At 36.4% G+C, this 25,528-nt stretch overlaps 2 protein-coding genes across 2 annotated transcripts in view; both read left to right on the forward strand.

Annotated features, from left to right (window-relative positions):
• The window catches only part of LOC140236488 (uncharacterized), a 49,128-nt gene extending 37,353 nt beyond the window's left edge, over nt 1-11,775 (forward strand). The window contains exons 16-26 of the mRNA XM_072316411.1: nt 890-1,006; nt 2,294-2,448; nt 3,615-3,750; nt 4,193-4,342; nt 5,159-5,258; nt 6,497-6,570; nt 7,817-7,948; nt 8,559-8,687; nt 9,452-9,606; nt 10,591-10,726; nt 11,668-11,775. Coding sequence (XP_072172512.1) covers nt 890-1,006; nt 2,294-2,448; nt 3,615-3,750; nt 4,193-4,342; nt 5,159-5,258; nt 6,497-6,570; nt 7,817-7,948; nt 8,559-8,687; nt 9,452-9,606; nt 10,591-10,726; nt 11,668-11,745 — 1,362 coding nt within the window. The 3' untranslated portion in view covers nt 11,746-11,775. The remainder of the gene's footprint in view (nt 1-889; nt 1,007-2,293; nt 2,449-3,614; nt 3,751-4,192; nt 4,343-5,158; nt 5,259-6,496; nt 6,571-7,816; nt 7,949-8,558; nt 8,688-9,451; nt 9,607-10,590; nt 10,727-11,667) is intronic.
• Nucleotides 11,776-20,716: 8,941 nt separating this feature from the next.
• Nucleotides 20,717-25,528, forward strand: part of LOC140236489 (uncharacterized) — a 46,623-nt gene continuing 41,811 nt past the window's right edge. The window contains exon 1 of the mRNA XM_072316412.1: nt 20,717-20,792. Within this exon, the coding sequence (XP_072172513.1) occupies nt 20,717-20,792 (76 nt within the window). The remainder of the gene's footprint in view (nt 20,793-25,528) is intronic.

Here is a 25,528-nt window from a genome sequence, read left to right on the forward strand (position 1 = left end):
TTCACATCATGAATATAAGAAGTGGTAATATACACATGTATTGTGATCTTTCCAATTTTTGTGTCTTCACACGTGCTTCGAGTTAAATCAAAGTGTGTACTTCCACTCTCCGAACTGTAAGCATCATCTGCCAACATCATATCAATAACAGCTTACTTGTAAATTAACAGTTTGTAGTTTACTCTGAATAACGAACTCAATCGGAAAATAAGGGTTCATCGTCAATCATTGATTTCATCATTGTGTATTTTTTACATTATCTTATTTGTATAAACTTTGTTCGGCTGATCGAGCTGAAACACCTCAATTCCCTCTTCTGATCCAGATGTACAGCACCTCAATTCCATCTTCTGATCCCGATGTTCAGCGTGTTGGCTTTTCCTTTCACTTCCTTTTTCTTTCTCCCCTTTCTTTCCATTGTTCTTTTATGTTTTATTACTGTCATGGTATACCCTACTGTAAAGTCATGTAAAGTCGTTGTGTTTCTACTGTCTTGTTCTGTCCTGTCTTGTTCTCTCCTGTCTTTGTAAAAAAAAAAAAAAAAGGTTCAATGTATTCACAAGAATTCTTGAGTGGTTCACAATTTACAAGCATGCTTTTCAGTGAACCTCTCAGTTCTTTCTTTCTTTTTTTCCCTCCAAACATAACTTTGTATTTTGCCGATATGCATGTATAATTTCGTATTTGTTAAACATTATCTACCATGTAAAGTCGAATACATGCCTATATCTTCTGATTCATTTCGTGTTATGTTTGACGAAAAAGAAAGAAGGAATGAAATAAATGAAATGAAATGAAATAAGTTGTGGGACTAATAGATATTGTGGCAGAGCGACGACGACTTTGTTTTGGCTGAGCAATGTTTCCTTCTTATTGATCCTACCCTCAGAAAAAATGTGAACAGTACTGGCCAGGCATGACACCCTGCTCCTTTGGAGAATTTCGCATCGTTCTGCAAGACAATCAAGTGACCAAGAATTACACCATTCGGCGATTCGATGTTGAGGTAATAAACATGCAGTATTACATAAAACACTGATATAATTGTGTCACATAAGCAACTTTTTTTAAAAAAATACAAAACAAAGTATAAATAAACACGTAACTTTTGGCTATACTGCTCTGGGTTCCGGGTTCGAGTTCCCCCTCCCCCTTTGGTAGTTGGTACTGCCCCAGCGTCGTGCCCGGTAGACCGCAGGTCGTCAGCGCGTGTGGCTCAGTAGGTGTTGCTCAGCAGGTGTGGCTCAGCAGGTGTGGCTCAGGTAGCGACGCTCTTCCCTCGTACCGGTAGTCGCCCCAGCATGACAGTCCTGCTCGCCGACGCTGATTCAAGCCCCGTACCAATGTGTCTTATGTGTTAACCAAAGTGTTTCTCTGCCTGATATTTCCTAACGTCCGTACTTATACACAAACTGCTAAAATCAATGAACATATGGCTCAGACAGAAGTATGCATTAAAAATCCTCTTCACAAAGCAAATTATTACTTTTTATTACTCTACTTACTAAATTAAGACTTCCCTAGCACCTAATCATATTCCTGAATATCATTAACCTAACTTCATAGCCGGATGAGCTCGCCTGAACCTAACACAATGATGTAATACGGCATAACTGAATCCAATTAACTAATTTTCTTATATATATATATATTATATATATATTGTCTGGAGTGTCCTAACCAACAGAGACGTCATTGACCTAACAAACTTTTGTACATAATCAATGGATATATACGTATAAACACTCGAGGCAAATAATCCTTTCCTGACAAAGTGGTCATTTACATCACCACTAGAGATAATCAGTTTGTTTTTTTGTAGTCCGAGTTGAAAAAAAAAAATAAGTTGCAAAATATTAATATCTCCCATAGGTATAGCTATCATAACAATTCCGAAGTATTTATACCATTGCAATATTCTATGTATATACTGTATAATAGCTTATTAATTGTATACATACATGTGCGCTTTAATTTACATATAAAGTTAATCATTCATTCCTAAGGGATAATGGGGTTGATGAAAGACTTTCCGTACAATTCAATAACCATTTCCAGAGTAGGTGCAACCATTGTCTTTGAAGAGCTGCGCTGCGTATCAAAGTGTAAAACATTGTACTATTTCAATTTAAACTTAACAGTCGCTTGTCTCTTGGTAGTAGAAGTAATGCTTTTCGATTTAAAAGGCTCTACCCTCATCCTTCAGACTTCTGTCGGCTGGCAAGCATTAATCTTTTCTTAGATACCAGAATGACAGTCCTGAAAATGACACAGCCTTGTCTACATCACACAGATGGCTGGTGTACACCGAGAGGTGGTGCAGTATCATTACACAACGTGGCCGGACATGGGGGTACCGGAACAGCCTTCTCAACTTATGAACTTCATCGAGGTCACAAGAGAAATGGAGGAAGGGGCAAGCAGGTCGCCTATTGTCGTACATTGCAGGTACTTTTAAAATTCAAGCAGCTATTGTAAAGTCCATTGTACACAAGAGTGTTTTTGTCTTTGTATTAATTCCTAAATAGATCACTGAAGATATTGTCATTGAGACCGCTCTCTTTATGATCTCCATTAGTAATGTACATTTTTTTTTTTTTTTTTGTACTGGGCATACATTTTGCCAGACTTTGAGGTAGACAACTAACAGGAGATTTATTTCATGGACTATAGTTTCCACTGTTTTTTCCCCCTCCGTAACAGTCTCCATGCGATGGTGTAATATCAGATATTCCGTTTTTGTCATGACAAAAAACAAACAAACAAACAAACAAACAAACAAACAAAAAAAGACGTCATAGCCTCCGTAATATGAATATTACATTTGAGAATTGAGATGCATTTCTACCTAAATTTTACCTTTATTGTCCTTTAAAACCTTTGTGAAAGTCAAAAGCCCTGCAATATGATCTTAGATATCGAGGGTATCCAAGAGAAACATATCATGCTATACACCCAAAGGCATCAAGCACGCTTTAAAGCTTATAGGATCAATTACAGGATCAAAGTTGTATAATCTCAAGCATTCATTGCATTTAAGCTCCCCTACCTACAAGATTACATCTAATTAATACTATAAATCTAACTGCTTTTAGTAGAACCATACATGTCAGAATAGATTCGTAATGTTAGGTGTGTCGTATTATAACAGAAGCTTCACGCTCTCTTGCCGACAAGAATAATGAAGCTGGTACATTAAAATTTCCCAAATCTAGAAATGTATTCTTGCCATCTTATTATTATATCATACTATTGTTAATATTATTATTATTATTATCATTATTATTTTTTATCATCATTATTATTTTTTATCATTACAATTACCATATACCCCACCCCCTATACTCTTCGCGCTCTGTGCTTTGTTCTGATGCCACGCTCTATTAAATCGTAACTTTTCATTGCTATACACTAATCCCCCAGTGACAGATTTATCACCCAAGTCATTCATTTCACCAACCTAACCACAAGTAACCCAATGCAAATAAACCAGAGATTAATGGGAGGAAATGTTGAGCCAAGCAAAGTAGAAAGTGTTTCAGTATAAAAATTAATTGTGTGCTCATATCAATGGATGTCACATTGCTATGATATTGTGTGATTCCATTCTGCAGCGCCGGCGTCGGGAGGACTGGCACGTTCATCACACTGGACGCCATGCTAGACCAGATGAACGCTGAGGGAGCTGTTGGTATCTTCAACTTCATCGCGAGTATGAGAAAGCACAGGGCAAAGATGGTGCAAGTTGTGGTACGGATAACACCGAACCAAAACATTACGGAAGTCTCAGATTTAACAAAGATAATATCTTTTTTCTTTCGTAATGATTCGAAATTTAGTCAAGACTGTTTGAAGTCACCGTGAATGAAGCCAACACACACACGATAGTTAATTTCCTCTTGATATTAACAACTAATATTATTTTTACTTTTTATGAGTCTAACAAAATCTAGGCATATCAAGTCTTGCCTAATCTGCTCGCTTAGTGGAAGAAGTTACTTTTATTTTGGCTACACAAGCATTTGTATTTGTATTTTTGTTTGCTAGTTTATAGATTCTAATGAAATGTATAGAACATTAAACTAGATTTTAAGATTTTATTGAGATGTTCATCGGTCAAAGAAAATGTCTTTGTCTTTGTGTATCGTGTCTCCATTTCTTGTATGATCTCATCATTGTCCACTTCACTCAGGAGCAATACCAGTTCATCTATGCCACTCTCCTAGAAGCCCTTACCTGTGGTGAAACGACAATTCCAAAGACTGACTTCGTAACTCGTTACCGAGCCATGAAATCACCAAGCCCCGATACAGGAATGACGGCTCTTCAGGAGGAGTTCGAAGTGAGGAAAGGAGAAGCGAGAGACAGCCACACTAGGAAGATAAAGATACCCCTAAATGGATAAGATAAATAGATAGATAAATAGGTAGATAGATAGGTAGATAGATAGGTAGATAGATAGATAGATAGATAGATAGATAGATAGAAAGTGAGCTTGAGAAGAAAAACCAACAAATTACAAGCATACAAACCGACAAACGTGCTGAAGATGCGTTATGAAGCTCTGCATCAATTCAATATGATTTTCTTCTCAATATTTAAAACTTTTAAAAATTCATTGTTTCGAGCAAGCAGTTTCGCCCTTTACTCGATCGAAAAAAAAACCCCCACACAAAACAAATCAGTCTGAAAATTCGTTTTAGACATGTGAAACCATACATTACAAAGCATTTTTACACGCTTTTTCCAATTTTCATCAAAGTTTCACAAAGTGTCTCCCTTTAATATCTTGTAAATTTACTGTTTTGTAATTAGATTTTCCTTGTACAATGCAAATAACCTATTTCCAAACCTCTCCCACTGGGCAGTGTAATAATTTTCCTTTCGAATCCCTCGTACATGAATGTGTAATCACAGCAGTGTACCCTGCCAAGCTAAGTAGGCCTACATAGCAGTGGTAGAACCCTCAAGAAGAGCGTGCAATCCCCGACGGAGCCATACTGCCTAATAGGTAAGGTAATATGATAGGTATTATGATTGTTCCTATTTTCAAAAAGAATGTAATGTGATTACGTTAATTATGACATATGTTCATTGTAGTTTTTTTATTTCTTGTTATATCTTGAACCTTCCATTCTATCCCTTTTCAATAAACTAGTTGCTAAGGGCGTATACTGTTATACCAGGAAAAAATGAAGTCACCGCTGCTACACGTGAGGAGAATTTGGAGAAGAACCGCTATCCAGACGTAGTTCCACGTGAGTTCATTCTTTGTTCATTAATTTTGTGTTCTTTTTTCGATCTCTATGACCGAGTCCTCTTCAAATATAATATGTATAAACGTATAAACGTGGGGGCGCTGTGGCATAGTGGATAAGACTCCCGACTCCCGATAGGAGGACCCGAGTTCGAATCCCGCCCAGTGCTTACGTCCTTGGACAAGATGATTTTACCCACTGTGTCCCTCTCGACCCAGGTGTATAAATGGGTACCTGGCAACGCTAGGGTAATAATAATAGCAGGGCCCTCTTGTAGAGCAATGGCAACACTGAAGAGGCTACCCTTGGTAAATGAGACCTTATTATTATTATTATTATTATTAAAGATAATGGTAAAGAAATGCATCCACAAACATAGATACAGATTAGCAGCGTGGGATGACAAACTCATAATTGTACTCATAAATTGTAGATCTGGTATGATATAAAGATCCTTTTCCTCTATAATTTAAAATCAATACTTAGTAACTTGTTACTCTTGTTATGCTTTAGAACGACGACGCCAGTCTCGGTTGATGGTCTTCATAATTATCTACAATACGCCACTTATAATGCGGCACTTCATCCGAAATGGATCACCCCCCCCCCCCCACACACACACACATGCACACACATTAACAAGATTGAAGGAAATGCAACATCAAGTAGGTCCCATACACAATTTCAGATATGCGGACCTGCCCAAATACCCATTGGACACGAACAAACAGACAAGCATACAGTGATGCAACTCTCGCACACACGTACACACAAACACACACACATATATATATATGTATATATTATATTATATCATATAACATAATATCATATCATATCATATCATATATCATATCATATGTCATATCATATCATATCATCATATCTATCTATCTATATATCTAGCTATCTTTATGTCTATCTGTCTGTCTATGCATGTATAGATGTACTGGAGGATATTATTCTGTAAAGATGTTCGTTAAAAACATGCCATTCATTCCAATTATCATGCATAATTTTCATGATTATCATAATACCTTCAATCATTCGTTTCCTATCTCAATTGTCATCATCATTGTCATCATAATGTGTTGGTAACACTTACAAAGATAGCATTACTGCAATATGTCAAACGCTAATGTATGATTTTTTTATTCGTTCATTTTGTCACCATTTTTTCTATTCCCATTTCCATTCTTTTCATTCTGTCATTGCAATTCCGTCTCTACCCCAACCAGCCGACAGGGTGCGCCCTTACCTCATGACTGAAGTCGAAGGCAGCACAAATTACATCAACGCAACTTACTTCCCGGTTTGTTTCTGAGTGATATAATGAAAATTAGCTCCAATTACTAAAAAGGATATATCATTCATAAGCACAAGGTTGATCACCAATTTCCCATATTATGTAAAGAGAAAACATAATGATCAAGTATAAAATGATCACATTTTGGTTCACGTGCGATCTTAGAAAAATTTTATTTGCAATAGCAGCAACTACAAAATGAAAATAATCGTTTTTTCTTGGTGTGCCAGGACCCGTTAAAATTCAGACGAGTCCAAGAATTAGTATACAAATAATGACTGCTTATGAGGGCACAGTTAAAATTATGGGCCCAAGGTGATGTGAAAACCGTAACTATGCCCGAAGCGAAGCTGAGGGCATGGTTACGGTTTTCACATTGCCGAGGGCCCATAATTTTAACTGTGACCCGAATGTCAAGCAGTTATTATTTGTTTTATATACCGAAAATATAGATTCCGAAAAATAGATACCGAAAATATAGATTCTAGTCTCTTTCACAGCACTCGTAATCAATGCTGATCGACAGCGCTTCGGTCGTATCACTGGTGCGTACAGTGATGTGTACAGTGTACGTTACGTGCACTACGGGGTTGCGATTGTCTCCAAACCAGTCCGCTAGTCTCTTTTACAGCACGCTGATTGAATGCGCGGCGGTCGTATCATTGGTGCGTACATATGAGCGATCTACGTGTACGGGGTCGCGACTGTCTGTAAAACCTATTTATTAACTGTGCCCGGGCCCCGGTCACAGTAACTCAAAAATAGTGCACAGTTATTTTCATGACTCCCCTTTTAACCAATCAGATGAGAGGATTCTAGAAATGAGGTATATAATCTGTTATATTTTTGACGCAGACTCGGCTATGTTGGATTTGTCGTTGGATGACATTCTACTTCAGAACTGCCAGTAAAGCCTTTGTTATTGGGGTTGGATCATGTTGAGTGTGTGATGTAATAATTAGCTTTAAGATTGTGATGTTCCATTAGTATTACCATTTCTTTTTAGCAAACTATGAAACTATAAACAATGGATGCTCTAGGCTATCTGTCTTTGTGTAATTCTTTAACAACGAAACAATTATCTGATGAACAGGATGAGTATGTACGTATTTACATAGTAACAGAACACCAGCCATCTCTTTTTTTTATTCTCAAAAGGCAAGACTGTGAGTTTGATGACTTTCACAAATTGTATTTAAAGTACTAAATTATAAACTCGCTGAAATTGTGAGTATATTATATTTTGGAGCAGGGCAAGAAGAGCAAGAATCAGTACATGACCACACAAAGCCCTCTATCAAACACAGTGGTGGATTTCTGGCGCCTCGTGGTAGACTATAAGGTCACCAGGATCGTGATGCTACATGGGGACACACCTGATGAGGTGAGTAGCTAGATCATAGTAACGCGACTTTAATTGGTACAGCATCGTGGCTACAGCATGTCTCAATATACATTGTACTTTAATACAATATTACTCGCGTGTTCAGAAAATCTCAGAACTTACGCTTCCATTACTTCAGCCTTTAAAATTCTGAGGCCCCGGCATGAAAAAGGAGAACATCTATTATTAGATTCACATTCCTCTACAATGTTCCTCTTTCAGTACATGTATACTTTCTTGGCAGATTATGATGTTTGTATTAGAGGAATGCATAATACTCAAGATTAGAATACACATTTTGCACGAAGAGGAGACTTGATATTCCTATTTCATCATTATAAACGCCTTAAGCTGTGTAATTGCCACTTGTTGAGTTTTTTTTTCAGTATATGTATACTTTCTGGGTAGATAATAATGCTTGTATTAGAGGAATAATCCTGAACAACAGAATACACATTTTTGCACGAAAAGGAGACGTATATCGCATCAATATCATAACCCTTTAAAAGCTGTGTAATAATATGTCCGTTGTTGTGCAGCTCGCATTGTTGCACATTGAGTAGGAAATTCAGTCGCATTTCCGTGCAATTGTCATTTCCATATGCATAAGACCTTCGCAAAGTACTGGCCGGAGAATGGTGAGCTTATCTGTGGTCCCTTCGTTGTCACCAGCACCAAAGAAGTTGTCATGCCGGGAATTGTGGAGAGAACATTGACTGTACGCAAACAGACATCGAAGGTATGTCAGTACGTTTATCCTAACGATGTGAATTAATTAAAGAAAGATGGAAAATAAAGAGTGCAGTTTGCGAGGACATCATAAGCTCAATCATAGCCTTGGACATTGCCTGGACTGTTTTCTGTTTTCTGGTAAGACCTACCTACTCAGGGCTGTACTAAAAAAAGATAATTCATCATGACTATTGGACTCTTTGCGTAGGGCCTAAATGTATTGAAGGCGATGTAGCTGGTCTCAACTAATTGTGAATTGGTGCTCAGTTATATTAACAGTAATGAATTCAGAAAGGTGTATAACCTGGAAAAGAGGTTCAATTTAATAAATTCAAATCAATGTATTCTTGCAACTAATTGACAATTAATGATGTCCCTACATCGACGTATAACGTCAATGTGAGGCAATTTGTCAGTTGCAATAAACGCAAAAAAAATAACGTAAAACTTGTATGTGTGTGTGTGTGCGTTTGTGCATGTGTATGTCTGTGTGTATGTTTTTGTGTATGTGCGTGTGTATGTGTGTGTGTGTTTGTGTATGTGTATGTGTATGTGTGTGTGTGTTTGTTCGTACTTACAATACATAATACAGATAGTTGGAGGAACAAGGATACATTGAAATGAGTTGACATGAATAAACTTAGGATGGAAGAGAATAAAGAGAACTGAAGTTCAAGTACCCATATGTGTTTATCGTGATTTGTCATGCAATAACTGCTACTAACATGTTCTACTTTCGTGTTTCCCTTGTAACTTCACATCATCGTGTAGAAGCAGTTGCAAACTGTCTATCAGCTACAGCTGGAGTGTAACCCCCTGGAGGAAGACGGACCGCCATCTGCATCGAACATGATCTTCATGCGGAATCGTTTGAAGAGCTGGCCGACACAGGGACATGACAGTAGTCCTATCCTTGTTCATTGCAGGTTAAAGAATATTCAGCTACACGTAGACGATTATGAGACAATAAAGGGAATATTCAGAAAGTTTCATGTTTAAAGGAAGCTTGAAATGTAACTGATGGCAATTACTATTAGCATGACGAAATGTAGGGACATAATTATGGCTAGTTGTTCAATCCTAGATTCACAACGCTCTGTACACATTCCAGGCAAAATCTGTCACATGACATCGGTGGTTCTTCCTCTTCTTCTTCTTCTTCTTCTTCTTCTTGCAATACTGTAAACTGAACTTTCTTGGAGTATTCGCGCTCAAGTAGGCCTACTTTGAGAACGTTAAGCGACAATTTAAATTTCTTTTGTGATGGCCAGCTTTTCTTTGGCGGATATAGAAAGTAGTAGTGTTAAATCCACCCATGTGTGAGGAACATGAAAGGAAAAAAAAAAGAATTGTGATTGACTCATAACACCGAATCAATGACCCATGTTAATGCAGTTCAGTTCAAAGTGTGGAAGCCTGAGTAGCCATAACAACGTACAAATAAATATATGTTCATATCAACCCACCTATAGTGTTTATAATATGTTTGTGACAGTTTGTGACAGGTTATATTGAAAGCTGTTCAACATTGGAAAGTTGGCTTAGAGATAATTATGCAGATACCGCTCAAGGTTAAAATTTACTATTTAAAGAGAACATTATTTTATAGAACATTTTTTCTTTCCCTATTGAAAGTTTTCTGTAATGTTTCCAGTATTCGCTTTATATATTTTTTTTTCTGTGTAGAAGAATGTAATACCATATAATGAAGGAGAGATGTTAGAGACAGTGTATAGTTCTACATCTTACCTTGTTCAGATTTTTTTTTTTTTTGTTGTTGCTGATGTATAGTTTCACATGTTCACTCAGGAACTTTGATACCAATGCCGAGATCACTATCGCTCTCTCTATTAGTTTGGTTGTGTCTTCGTCATCCATGCTATGCATATGTGTTTACTTTGTTCGTATAGGGATGGCGTCGGAACGTCTGCCACTTTCTGTGCGTTGTTATCCATTCTGGATCGAGCAGATTGTTCAGACGACGTGGAAGTTTTCCAGGTGTGCAAGAAACTGAGAGGCGTCCGTCACGAGGCCATTTCACATCTGGTGAGTAGTGTTGTTTCTCGTACTTCCAGAATTATACAAACAAGCAGAAAACCCCGTAAACAACTTTGATTGAAGAATGTAATGCAAAGCAAAACATTGTCAACGTTTTTCGTGTTATCGGGTTGGATCGATGGAAGCAAGCACACAATCATTGATATGTTGCCTCCGTTCATCAATGACAAATTCTAATCAACAGAAGTGACTTGCAGAACAGCGTCAACTACAAGAATTCTAACAATAAGGAACCCTTGCTGGTCTCTCCGTCTTTTAGGATTTTATTTAATTTTGTCTAAATTACTAGAAGAAAAATGTTAAGGTGACACATAGCAAGTATAAAAATATATTTGTACCATACATTAAAGGAGACTTTGGGCAACTAAAAATCTAGTACAAAAAGAAAGAGGAAACATTTATGAATACTGTAAAAAAAAAGATTCACGACAAATTAGGGGAGTTATACAATAATATTGTATCTTCACAAGACAGTTCTTGAACAGTCAAAATGAAATGTGCACATGAGTGAGATGATGATGTTGTTGCTCTCCAACTTGTTTTGTAATTATTAGACAAAATCTGGAGATTTTCAGATTTATTTTTTTTTTCAAATGCAATTATTTCCCAGTCTCAAATCATGGTATGTCTGAGTGAACATAATTTTGAAATTGTTTTACGATTAATAACAATTAATTAACAATTAATTGTTTTTAACTAACAATTTTGAAATTAACAAATTAACAAATTTGAAATTGTTTTTACGATCAATAACGATAAAGACAATAACATCTACGATGTTATTTTCTTCTTTTTTTTTACGCAAGCAAGGGAAAATTGTCAGGTAATTGGCATCATGAGCTTGAATATACATATATATTTTTATTATTATGATTATTATTATCTTTATTGTGTTTGTATGTGTATTCGATTTTTTCCCGACCAATTAGTGCCAGTATCAATTGCTGTACGACGTTCTTCAGGAGTATCTCAATTCCTTCGAGATCTACGAGAATTGCAGGGGCTGAAATGACGCAACAACGACAACCAACCATCGAAGTTGTCTGGGACGTTGCTCCTTAAAGGGGCTTGCAAAGTTCAAGGATCTACACGGAGAGGTCCGGGGAGTTCCGGGAAGATCCGGGGAGATCCGGATAGTTTCGACCTCGATGTAGTGTCGACGAGCGTTGATATGACTGTACACACGGTATCCAATAGAGCATAATATTATAGTATACATTATTAATCTATCGCTTATGGCAACTGGCCTTGTGTCAAATAACATGATTGCAAATGTTATTCATATCCACGAGAACGGGGAGAAGGGTGAGGTCAATAACTACAGACCAGTGTCTTTGTTAACTTCGATTTCTTAAAAGAAAATTAAATACAGAACATAATTATCAGAACTCTGAAATTCCTTTTAAAACAATATTTTCAAATTTCAAATTTGGATTTAGAAAAGAAGTTACAAAAGTCACATGAACCTTTGTTGAGAAATTTACACATGATATTGTACTTGATCCATTTTCCCATACAATGGACAACTTCCCCTGGACTTCTCCAAGGCTTTTAACCATGATACTTTGTTCTCCAAGTAATATTCGGTTTCAGTTCCCTTGGAAACGCCTTGCAGCGGTTCACGAAATACTCATTCAACAGATATCACCATTTAATGCATATGTTCACCTCAACGGCTTCAATTCCAAATGAATACAGTTAAATGTGGTATTTCACAAGGAAACTTGCTTGGTTCATGCTATTCATCCTTTACATCAATGATTTTCATATCCTCAGATAAACTCTCATTTAAGTCCATATTAATCGCGGATGACTCCAACATTTTTTTCTCTCACCCTGATCCATATTTTGATAAAAACAGCACATAATGAGTTAAAAATGTTATAAAGTGAAATCACGCAAAACGACTTGTCATTATATATCGAAAAGACTATTAGCAACTCTGTTTATAGACTTTGAGGCAATATTGCTGCTGAAGCTACTCCCTTAGAAAACGTTTCTTAATGTTCATTACGTTTGTGTTTCTTGATAACAGGCTTTCATGAAATTGGCATATCTATGATATGTGCAGAATTAATTGAAATATAAGTTAAAATATTATCCACCTTCATCTGCATCAAGACACTTTATTCAAGCTCTTAGTATTACCGTAATGCAATTATGGAATCCCCGCCTTGGGCAATGTTTATCAGTTATTGTTAGAAAAATCTTTTAAGGCAAAATATGGGGCTCAGAATTGTTTCATAACCTCCATATCCGAACACAGTGATGCGTTGTTTGGAACACTAAATTTTGAATATATATATATATATATATATATATATATATATACAATTTTCAACTTGGTCAGTATACATTCAATTGCAGCTGCAATTTTACCAAGGAATTTTCATGATTTATCCGATAAATTCCATCTCCCGTTGATGATGACTGTACAAACCCAAACACATTTGTTTATGCCGGACCCAAATTTTGGAATGACTATAATGCTAGAGTCACACACGTCCAGGGCCCCGTTGCTAGAAACTTTGCGTTTAAACGCAACTTGCAACTGATTGTCACTGGCCAATGAAAATCATTGTTGCATGCGTATCTTTTTAATAGGGCAGACCCTGAGCCAATCAGAATGGTTGTTTCAAAATTAGCAATTATTTGCAATTGATTGCAACTTTCTTGCAACGGGGCCCTGATTACGTACTGAGTCCATAAGGAATTAAACCGTATCTACCCGGTTCGAGCCGTAGAAACCCGCACTGACCCGCATCGTAACCCGTGTCAATTTTTGGTTATGTTCAAAATTTTCTCACGGATTTCAATTCCGTATTGATATCCGAATTGACCCGTTTCGAACCACATTGACTCTCGTCGACCCGCTGCAACAAGCAGCGTAAAACCGTATGGACTCTTGCCGTATGCTGCATTGCGAATGACGACAAGGTTTACATCGGGGTCGGTACTGGTCGAAGCGGGTTGACACGGGTTGATATGGGTCGAAAAGGATTCAGTTAAGATTTAAAAAGCGGACTTTTATACGGTACGATACGGTTCGATATGGGTCTCTGCGGCTTGAACCGGGTCGATACGGTTATAATTCCTTATGGACCTGGTTCGAGATCCGGCCGTGTGTGATTGTAGCATAAATTACTCTCCATTCCGGGACTATTCCTGCTCATTTTCACCCGAATCAAATCCGTTTTGTGACCCGGCCGTGTGTGACTCTAGCATTAGATAACATTTCAAAGTAATCTTCTAAGCACATCTCATTTACAAACAGAAAAAAATATATGTCTAGCTACATACGATACTAGATATTAACTGAAATGCTCTTGAAATAACTTTCGTACTTCCAACATGTCCTTGTTACGGCCGGAATTTTTACTTCGTTGTACCCGGAATTTCGTAATAAACGTGTTCGTTATAACGGGAGTGCACTGTATTGTCACTAAATTATCCTATAATACACGGCTGCTCAACGAATAGTGCTTGTACATGTGCCGTAAGATTTCATTGTATGGGTTCTACATGTTAAAGGGATGGTATAGTTTTGCGAGAAAATCAGAAACCTCATATAATATGAAACATTCTAAGAAGAATTCAAAGCTTTACGAGAATCGGTTTTGAAATGGCTGAGATGTCCAAAAACAAAGTAAAACAAAGTGGCCCTAATAAAAGGTCGGTTCCTCTTTTATCATGACTTCTTTGTTTTTGGATAACTCAGCCATTTCAAAATTAATTTTCATCCAATCAACTTTGAAATCCTTTTAGAAATGGATGCCCTTTCATATTTCATAAGAGGTTTCTCATTATCTCACACCAAAATTGGAAACCAGCAGCCCCGTCTCTACCGAAACTATATATATCATCTCTTTAAAACAAGTACTAGCTTTATAGTATCTTTTCTTTTTCATTTAACTTGCGACATGTACATCAGTTTTGAAATGCTCTACATGTAAATAGACAAAGATATTCATGATATTTACTTAATGTTGTCGAGTGATCCGCATTTTACGATATCCGCTTTTCAGTAGATCACTTTGTTCCATAGATATAACCTTTTGCCTAAATTATTACAACGTATGCAATATTTCTACTTGTTTGTTCATTTTTCATTAAACTCGTGATATGTCGTTCTTACAAATTGTTAACAATGATGATTTATCAAATGTGCACTCTTTATTGTATTATTATTATGCTGGATGAAAATAAAGCACAGCTGAATTGAATTACTTTGATGTAAAAACACAGTGAGTGGATAGCGCACGATAAATTGTTACACGAACTGTATGCAGATGTTGCTTTGCTTAAAGCAAATGATGATGATACTAATGATGCTACTACTACTACTTCTACTACTACTACTACTACTACTACTACTACCACTACTACTACTACTAATAATAATAACAATAATGTTGATAACAACAACAACACTATCGCTTTACAATGATAATGATAATAATGATAATAAGAAAAAAAAATCCTCGTACAACTATGTAATCAAAAGACTCATTTATTGTTCACATGATTATGCAAACCTAAGTTTACATTCAACAAGAGCTCTGCAAAGGTAAGCTCAGAAAGACCAGGGAGGTGGGAAGAGACTAGCTTGCATGTATACGGATATACGATGACATAAGTTGCAGAATTACGATCCGATGAAACTTGTGTAAAATAGAACCAGACATGAGGGCAATGGTTGTTTGAATCTTTAGTCAACTCTGTATGTAGGCACCATAATCGTTCTGGTTGCCTTTAATACTGCAACATTTTGTAAGAGATCATTTTTGTTGTTTGTGTACACTGAAACGGAAACCCGTATACACATAGATATGTAAGTGTTACTATATCAGGTACCTAATAGAAAAAGAGTGTTTGAATGTTTGTTTTCTTATTGAAAAGACGAGAAAGAGGTCATATTAGAAGACATCAAAAGCACTGAAATATTATGATAACATGAAGTTGGAATCACCATTATACCCTTTCAATACATCTATTTCAATTCATTCATTGTGATTTTTTTTTTTTTTTTTGGGGGGGGCTCTTCATTTCAAGACATCAATTTTGGCAGGGAAAGTCCTTTACATCGTAACACTATAACTTATGAAGTATACAAGTACGTTTTCTTCCTTCCTTAATTACATAACATGCATTACTTCAAGTGTGGAAGTTGTTGGACAACTTTTCTGTGAAGAGGTTTTTATCTTTATCCACGAGAGCTTTCGTAACTATTCAAACGGTTATACTGCATTGAATAGTGTTATCCACGCATGAAAAAGAGGAATAGTTTTGGTTTGGTCTTGTTTCTATATCCATATCGTTGCAATAAATTACAGTTTCGGTTACGTGTTCATGTTAAGGGACTTTCAGAACACACATTCGCCATTTACTTTTCAACAACAAACGCATTGTAGTTATGTGTTGCTTGAAGGTTTGTAGTTGCATGTAATGATGCATTGTAGATTGAAAACGATAGGGCCTAATTATAATATTTTATCAGTAAAAAGCCCGGTAAGTTCTGTATTTGTGTTGTAGGATTTGTTTTGAATAACCAGAATGTTACACATAATTTTAGGGCATTATACAACGTTTTGTATCAACAATGATTATTGACTCATCTTATTGTGGAACAGAAGAATGCATAGTGCATCTTAGTTTTGCAAAATAAAAATCTGTAGGGGAAGTAGGATATTATACAACCTAAGTTCCCGAGAATGTCTTTATATAAGTTATAATAAATGCTTTGTAAAATGAATATGAATCATGACGTTTACAATAAAACGGCAGGGAGAGGTTGAGAAAAAAAAAAGAGCTCTGCTAATTGCCTTGACACGGTCTGTGCATACAGACACTCAACTATGAAAAGTATCAAAGGACAAGTTCACCTTCATTAACATAAGGATTGAGAGAATGTAGCAATATTAGTAGAACACATCATTGAAAGTTTGAGGAAAATCGGACAATCCGTTCAAAAGTTATGAATTTTTGAAGTTTTTGTGCAGTCACCACTGGATGAGAAGACTACTGCAGTGTATAATGTCATATACGTACAACAATATAAGGAAAATATGAAGAGAATTTCACAAAATTTCATCTTTTGAAAAAAGTACACATTCCCTTGACTCGTTACTGACATATGTTATGGGTAATATTATTCCCATTGCTTTTAGAAAGAGGCAAGTCAAGTGCTCTTTTATTATGCGAAAAAAAAGTGAAAATATGTTAAATTTTCTTTACATTTTCTTTATACTGTTGTAGTCATATGACATCACGAGCCTTAGTAGTCTCCTCATCCAGCGGTTCCATCACAAAAGTTTTAAAAATTCATAACTTTTGCATCGATTGTCAATTTCCCTCAAACTTTCACTGATGTGTTCTGCTAATATTGCTGCATTCTCTCAATCCTTATGTTAATGAAGGTGAACTTGTCCTTTAAAGAACATTTGTTATTCAACACCAGAAATGGAGAACGAAACTGACTCATTTACTAAACAAGACTCAAAAATATCCTTGTTATTATTGGCAATCATTTTCATGCTGTTAGATGTGTATTTATTCTGGATGTTATTAAGGAATTGTTCATGAAGATGGGCTTAAAGCAAGGATATTATCTGACCGACTTTAAATATCAAAGTAGTCTCAGGTGGACTAGCGAACTGTGAATGAATCATTACAGAGGATCTGGTTTATCCCTATAATATAGTTTTATAGTGTTTCCAAATCAGAAAGGACACAAACATGTGCAAATTGCATTCATGTAAATATAGTGGGATGCTGATTATTTATATATGTATATATATATATATATATATATATATATATATATATATATGAAGAGTTTGTTTGCAAAAACCGATAAGTCCATATTTGCCAAATGGAGATATTTACGATTGAAGGTCAAGAAAAATAAAGAGAATAAAAAGAAAATTTTTGCTTCTTTTGACCATAACTTCAATTTGATACGTTTATAAGTAGTGACCAATGTATCATTTAAAAGGTATTATTTTGTACATTATGACAGAAATTGTACTTCAAAATCTTCAAAAATGGACTTATCGGTTTTTGCAAACAAACCCTTCATATATATATATATATATCTATATCTTTATGTGCCACTTTGGAAACCCCCTGTGTGGCATATTATTTTGAGACACAGTCGTAGTCATGCTTTCAGAAAACATTCTTTTTTTTTCAAAACTATGTTACTTCTATAGATTTCGGTTAAAGCTGGGCATACACTAATCAAAGCTTTGCTTTGATGAAAATTGTATGACAAATCGATAATTGTTTTTCTTTGAAATGACAATTACTGTAAATGCATTACTTTTGCACACAAAGCAGTGACAGAAACTTAGAATTTACACCCAAATCTATTAGGGAACACCACTTGATAGTCAATCACCACATAAAATGCAAGCTGTGATGTGAGATGAACTGAAGCGCCAGAAAAGCTTTCATTAAACTGTGGCATTTGGCGATTTATCGATCGGTTTGGGTGGGTTTGTGGGTTTGAGCAGAATATGCGAAGTTGGCACGCCGTCGACTGAGTCGGACGTGCGAACGTGGCATATATATATATATGTATGTATATATATATATATATATATATATATATATATATATATATATATAATATGTATATATATATATATATATATATATATATATATATATATATGTATATATATATACATATATATATATATATATACATACATACATACATACATATATATTTCGATATCATCATACTCAAGAAGATTCGCTCTGAGTGGGCATCATAGGTTTATCAAAAATTGTTTTTAATAAGAAAAATAAGACACCCCCACCCCTGCTGCATCAAAGAGATATACTGGGCTACTCCAATGAGATTTGCATAGTCATACAGATAAGGCATCTCTACGAGCAAATGGTAACATAATAGTGCCATGTACCTCTTCAGCAAACGTACTTCACTTCTTGATTGTAACTGATTCCATACAGGAAGTTATAAGCATATTTCAAGCGCTTTACTGTGAAGTGGTTCATCCGGCTTCATGCCTTTTGCAGAAGAGCAAATATCTGGATTAGCAGATGTTTCTTCGATAACTCGCATACAAAACTCCTTCGACTTCCTCTGAAATGATTCTCTAGATGAGAAGGAGGGAAAAGGAGAGCACCACCCTGAAGCCTGACAGACCCATGTAATTGGATGCATGTCACGAGTACGACACCAGCTAGTATACAGCCTACGAGCTTGACACTAGGTGAATAAGGCCAAGAGTCTCACAATGGCCAAACATGCCCCACGAGTTCGACACTATAGAAAGAGATACTCAGTAGTCAAAAAGGATCCATGGGTCCGACACTATAGGAAAACAAGGCCTAGTCTGGCTTCCTGACTATTTCCTCATACTATGTTGTTTCCCAGAATATTAACGTCAAAAGAAGTACGACAAAAACAGAAGTAGCAGGTTCGGCTAGATGGTCGCGCTTTCGGCAAAGGCCACAACTTCGTCGCCACAGGCGGCGCATTTGTAGAAGGGACTACAGTTGGCAAAGGTTTCATAGGTCTCATAGGCTTTTTTTTTTTTGTGGCCTACTGTCAGACTCGTATTCTTATTTGCTTATGAGTGTCGAACTCTATAGAATGTATGACTCTTTTGCTGTATCACTAATCTCGAGCTTGTGGATCGTATGATTTATGGGTTCAGGCTCGTGGGATAAACCCTATAAAAAGTGCATTTTTTCATGGTGATATGAATAAGAGAAAGTAAACTGCCCTTTAGTTACTCGGTGGTCTCAATATTAATGTATACAATGGTATATATTAAGCCCCCGATTTGGCCATTAATGCAGTTACCATTGCCATACCATTGCCATCACTGTTGTTATTATTGGCAGTTTGACTATAAACTGCCAATATGCTATAAAAAGAATAACAAAAATATGTCAATATAGGCCCTACATTCTATTATGCTAATTCCTTTATACTTCAAGACAGTACGCAGGAAGTGCCTGTGGTAGTACAATGAGCCTCATGAAATATTTGTTTTATATTTGGCTCTAGTTTTACGACATTTTCTACAGTAGGCACTGCTCATGTCAGTCAACATTGTACATCTACATATCGAGACACGCAACATTTCAGATGCGGTGCAATCTAAGACATAACTTATACACTATTAAACAAACCAAAAGCAAAACAAAACAAAACAAAACCTGGTATTGTTTTGTTGCGCTCTGGTGAATTTAAACTGTGTTCCATGATTTTTTTTTTATGTTTGTATGTGTGTTCATTATTATTGTTTGTTGACCCAAGTCACGCCTTTGCGGATCATCAACAAATCCTAACATGCTGCCGTGGTCAACCTGGGTTTATTCTATATCAACATCCAAATTCTTAATGCGTTGATATATCCAATATCATCTATGCAGACTTCATTATCGACGCTTTTGCAAATCTTGTTTAAATGATAATGTTAACAACAGCAGTTTAGAAAGTGGTATAGAGTCCCACGGCGCAATTAGGCCTATGTCATTTTCTCTGACTGCAGTACACGTTTAATGATCTACTGTTCGTCGAAGGCGAAGAAGGCACCCAGAAAGAAAGAAAAAGACAAAAAGACAAAAAGACAAACAACAGAAGTTGAAGGAAATAAGAAAATGATCCAAACCTAACTTGCATGGCACATGGTTCTTCGATATGTGGTCATCGAAACGAAAGATGATGACATGTTAACCCGACAATGGCATTCTCACAGATAACTGATAAGCCTTGTACAAGGAAGTAGTTACCTTTCATGACTACCCGAAAACATTATGTCTGGATCAAATTTCACATACACGACCTCTGTAAACGCGGGACGGTCATAGACTCCTAACTTTCAATCTCTGCGTTCTTTTTTGTCAAGAAGTATAGCAGCTTAAGGACTTTCTTGGAGCTCATGGTCACACGAATGTGCTTTTGTCTCACTCGGACCTATTTATCTGGTCACAAAGATGGATCTGACAAGAGAGTGGCAGTGTGTGTGGACTCTCGTCCTTCTTGTCACACTTTTCACCTGTGTCCTGTCACGTGAGTTGGCTGTATATCATACTGCAATGTAAAGATTGCATTATTGCTTCATACATCAGCAGAAATCAATCGTACCTTTTAAAAGTCTCAAGCAATAGGAAAAAAAAAAAGAGCTGTGATGAAACATCACTTCGTGATGCATCACTATAATGCAAAGACAGTTAAAGCAGCAACGAACGAAGCAAGCAATTATATCACGTTTCGATCAACTCAAAATCCCAGATAGGATGCTGTTCATGGGAGCATGGACCTATAACAATATCGAGGTCAATTACACATGTTCTGATGACAAATAATTGAAGAATAATATTTTTGCACTCACATCAATAATATATTTCATGTTTCTTTCGATTAAAACACAAAATTGAACTAAATGCTTTGAATCTTAACCGAAAGAAACTCTTCCGAAAATTGTGAGGTAGCTGTTGAGAGACTTTGAAGATATAACTAGTATAGTATCTTTTTAATAGTATCTCTCTTAATCTCGAGATAGAAAAAAAAAAGAATAACGAGCGATATTATAGAAAATATTCCTTCCTATTATACTTGGTTGAAAAAAGCATCAACCAAACTCTGGTGACAGTTTCTTTATCGTCGCACGATCAGACAGATTAATATGGGAATTTGCAGTCTTTTACTATCCGAATAATGATACCAATCAAAATTAAGACCCAAGTACATATTATGACACCTTTGCGACGATTGCAATTTACAGTCGGTGGTCAAGCGCGCCGGAACACTTCTGGTTTTGGGGGGGGGGGCAAAATCTCAACGGGGGCACACTATGTGACGATGTGAGATCCTCGGCGCGGGAGCGAAGCGAGCGAGCGGGGGGGGGGGGAGGGGGTGTGGAAAGGGGGATTCCCCCCCCCCCCCCCACTGTAGGGAGCTTTTGTAAAACAGGGTACAAAAGTCGCGTTTATAGACCATTTAAAATCAAATTTCTAAGGAATTAAACATAGTGAAAAATAATCAGTGCGAAGGACTATGATTATTACATGCGGGAGTACATAATAATGTGATGGTGTGAGATCCTCGGCGAGGGAGCGAAACGACCGAGCGGGGGAGGGTTTGGGAGGGGAGATACCCCCTCCCACGGTAGGGACTTTTTGTAAAAACAGAGTATAAAAATCGCTTTTATAGAGCATTTTAAATTAAATTTCTGAGGAATTAAACATAGTAAAAGAAATCACTGCAAAGTACTATGATAATAACTTATATGAAAACCTTTCATTTTACTATAAGTACGGGCAGAACGAGCGAGCCACTTTCACTTTGCAATTTATCTGAAATGCACTCATTAAAAGCTTAAACGTGATCGCATCGTTCGAACAATTAAAAATATTCTTATACTGCTAGAAAGCAAAAAAGAAAATGAAAAATGTAAGGTTTACTAAAGGTATGTTTCAGCGGGCACACTTGAGGACACGAGGCTACCATCTCTACACTAAATTTACTCTTAAGTTACTATTAGTGTATAGATACAATAATGTATGTTGTTAGTGTATTATAATTTTCGCCCCGTTTGGGGCGAAAATGTTTGCATTGTCAGTTATGAAATTACAACATTTAGACAAGAAATATGCCTTTATTGGTCATTTTGGTCTTTAAATCAGTGATTAATTATTTGTTACAGGGGGCACTTTGGGGGGGGGGGGGCAAAAACTCGTTTTGCCCCCCCCCCCAACATTTTGTTGGGGGGGGGGGGGGGGCAAGTGCCACCCCTGCCCCCCCCCCCCCCCCCGCTTCCGGCGCCCTTGTCGGTGGTGTCATTTCCGACATGCTCTATTCAGTTGTGTGTTGACCGGCTATCACCATGGTTAGTACAATAACAGTAAATTGCAATAGTTATCATCATGCAGTACTTTTGACAAACAAACAAATTTAAGGAAGAGATAAAGAATATCATCGCCTGAGGTTTGTATTGACCCACATACCATTGTTCACCTATTTATGCTTCGGTGATGAGATGAAAGGATGAAATAGTTTTCTTTGTGTCAAATTACAGTTTTAAAGCTCTCATGCATCAGCAATTATGACTTTCTAAGCGGAATGACTGATACAAAACCCCCAAAACAATCTCATACAATACAAAACAAAACAAAACACGAAGTCTTGTTCATGCAAACTCTAGGCGGTATTCAACACACATGATCAAACATTCAAGATAAAATATGACACTTCATTTTCATAACGATTCTGATAAACCAATCAAACAGAGCATTACCGTTTGAGTAATATCAGAAAATGAAGATATAAAACGTTGTGGATCACGAATTTCCATGTGTTTTCACGTCAACTGTGATGTTGGTTCAAGATTGACAATAATGTTGCAAATTACTTGCGGTATAAAGCTAATGACATCAAAACTCTATCATTGGTTTGTTCAAAGGGGCATTACAAAAATCTTGTCTTTGGTCGACGTGTAGTTTATAGCAATCACAGTCCTCCTTCTTGAAACTCATCATTCAGAAATACCGGGTATACAATTATTGTTATTATTTTTTATTTGTATGTCACCGCCAGGTGAATTCCTTATCACCTAATGTCAAGTACACATTGCATGTAAATCTGCCTAGGCATCACTTTTTTTATGGTTTAACGTAAAAAAACAAACAAACAAACAAAACAATGCCGGATTGTAATGATGCTCGTATCTTTCATCCTTATTTTTTTTTCTGTACTCTGCTCTTGAAAACCATATACATGTTCTTCTCTCTCTAATAGTTTGCTTTAGCCTTCCCAAAGTTTGGTAGATGTCCCATCAATCATTGCTAAATTATATTAGTCGAAAACACTTATTAAAAATCGAAAAAAAATAAATGAATAAAAAAACAAACAAACATGATGCAGTATTTTCCACGTGACAGTAAGGGCAAGAAACCTCAGAGACGCCTAACGCGAATAACTCGAGTGAATAGTGCAAACCTCTTGCTTTGTGTATAATTGCCCTTTCAGGCTTGTAATATCAAATTACACCAGTATCAACCCCTTTCTTTATACATTCTCCTGCGCAGAATTACTGTTGTATTGTTAATGGTGAATATAGTGACAATGTAAATACTCAACTCAAGGGGCTTTATTTTGGTAGGATTAGCCATGAGTGCTTCTGGAGTATTTTGTCTTCTTCAAGGAGTTTATGGAGATGGATCGTTTATGTAATCAAGAGGTAATTATTCTACAATTTTGGTACATCAACTGTGATCCTATCACCATATATGAATTTCTGCTTATTAGGTATTACAGCTGAGTTGAAGGTTGTGATTGGAAGATCTAAATTTTCTACTAAGGGTGTATAATAGATATGATATGCCGTGGAGACTACTTTTAGGTAAATATACTCAGAAAAGTATTTTAAAGATCATACGCTGTGCAGCTAGTGAGAGTAATAAAGAAGAGAGGGCATTTGTTCGTGTTCGTTCGGTTATAATTAGCTCCCTCTTGTTTTCCGATGAGCTGTCCTGTGCAGGCATTTTTCTTCCGAGCTTCCTCGTGGGTACATTTAATTAGCATAGGTTTAAATACTAACGCTTGATCTGTTTACAATGACAATATCGCTTGATTTCATAACAGAACTGCCTGGGGCAAATTATTTGCTAATAGGGCCCCATTTATATCTCCTTTTTTCCCTGTTCTTCCCCATTAACAACAACAACAACAACAATAATAATAATAATAATAATAATAATAAATTCATTTATTTATCTATTTATTTATTTATTCAGTCTTCTTTAAAAACAGGGTAGTCTCATCAGAGCCAGAAGGCCTGCTTTCAAAAAGAACCCTGTTAACATAGATATAGTATATACCATCACACATCGGAACATATACACTGTATTTGCATGCATAAGTGTAAACAAAAAGTAATTACGACAAAACCAAAATATACCAAGTCAAACACAATAACAACTAAATAGGACAAAACAAACAAACAAACAGAAACAATTAAACTAAGCTCATAACAGAAAAAGATAGTACATAACAAGACAGGGTAACCTGACCAACGTGCCATATAACAGTTGTGTCTTCAGTTGGTGCGTAAAACTATGTGAAGAATAAATCAGAATTTGCGTTCAGTCTGCACTTAGAAGTTAATTGATTGTATTTGGGTCTTAAAAGAGATGAGTGTTGTTGCCGTTCGAATATGGGTTGGGAGTTTGTTGTAAATACTGGGTGCTATGAAAGAAAAGAATCGTTTTTTAAATTCGATGTTGGGCTCTGGAATGAACAGTGGATTCAGAGTAGAATGACGGGTGACATAATATATAGGACGTTTTGTGGCAAGATCACTCAGGTAATACGGTGCTAAGTCATTAAGTATCTTGAAAACAAAAAATACAATACTGATAGTTGATTCTACTGTCGAAACTAACTTTGCCACCCACGTCTATTCAAAAGAGTTTCTTTGGTAGTTGAGTAATCCGCATTTAGAACCAGTCTTGCATAGCTGTTCTGAGTTCGTTGTAATTTGACAAGGTCTGTTTTGTTACACTTTCCCCAAACCACCGAGCAATAATCTATGTGAGGTAGGATAAATGAGTAATATAGCTGTACCAGAATTATTTCTATTAGAAAAGACTTTATCCTCCTGATACATGTTACTGCTCGATTAACTTTTCTAATATCATATTAGATACATGTGATGACCAGTTTAAACTCTGATCAAGATTTACACCAAGATACTTCATATTTGTAACATTTTCAAGGTGATCTTCTTCGTGAGTAATTCTAATGAT

The sequence above is a fragment of the Diadema setosum genome, chromosome 13 (assembly GCF_964275005.1).
Source record: "Diadema setosum chromosome 13, eeDiaSeto1, whole genome shotgun sequence".
NCBI lineage: Eukaryota > Metazoa > Echinodermata > Echinoidea > Diadematoida > Diadematidae > Diadema > Diadema setosum.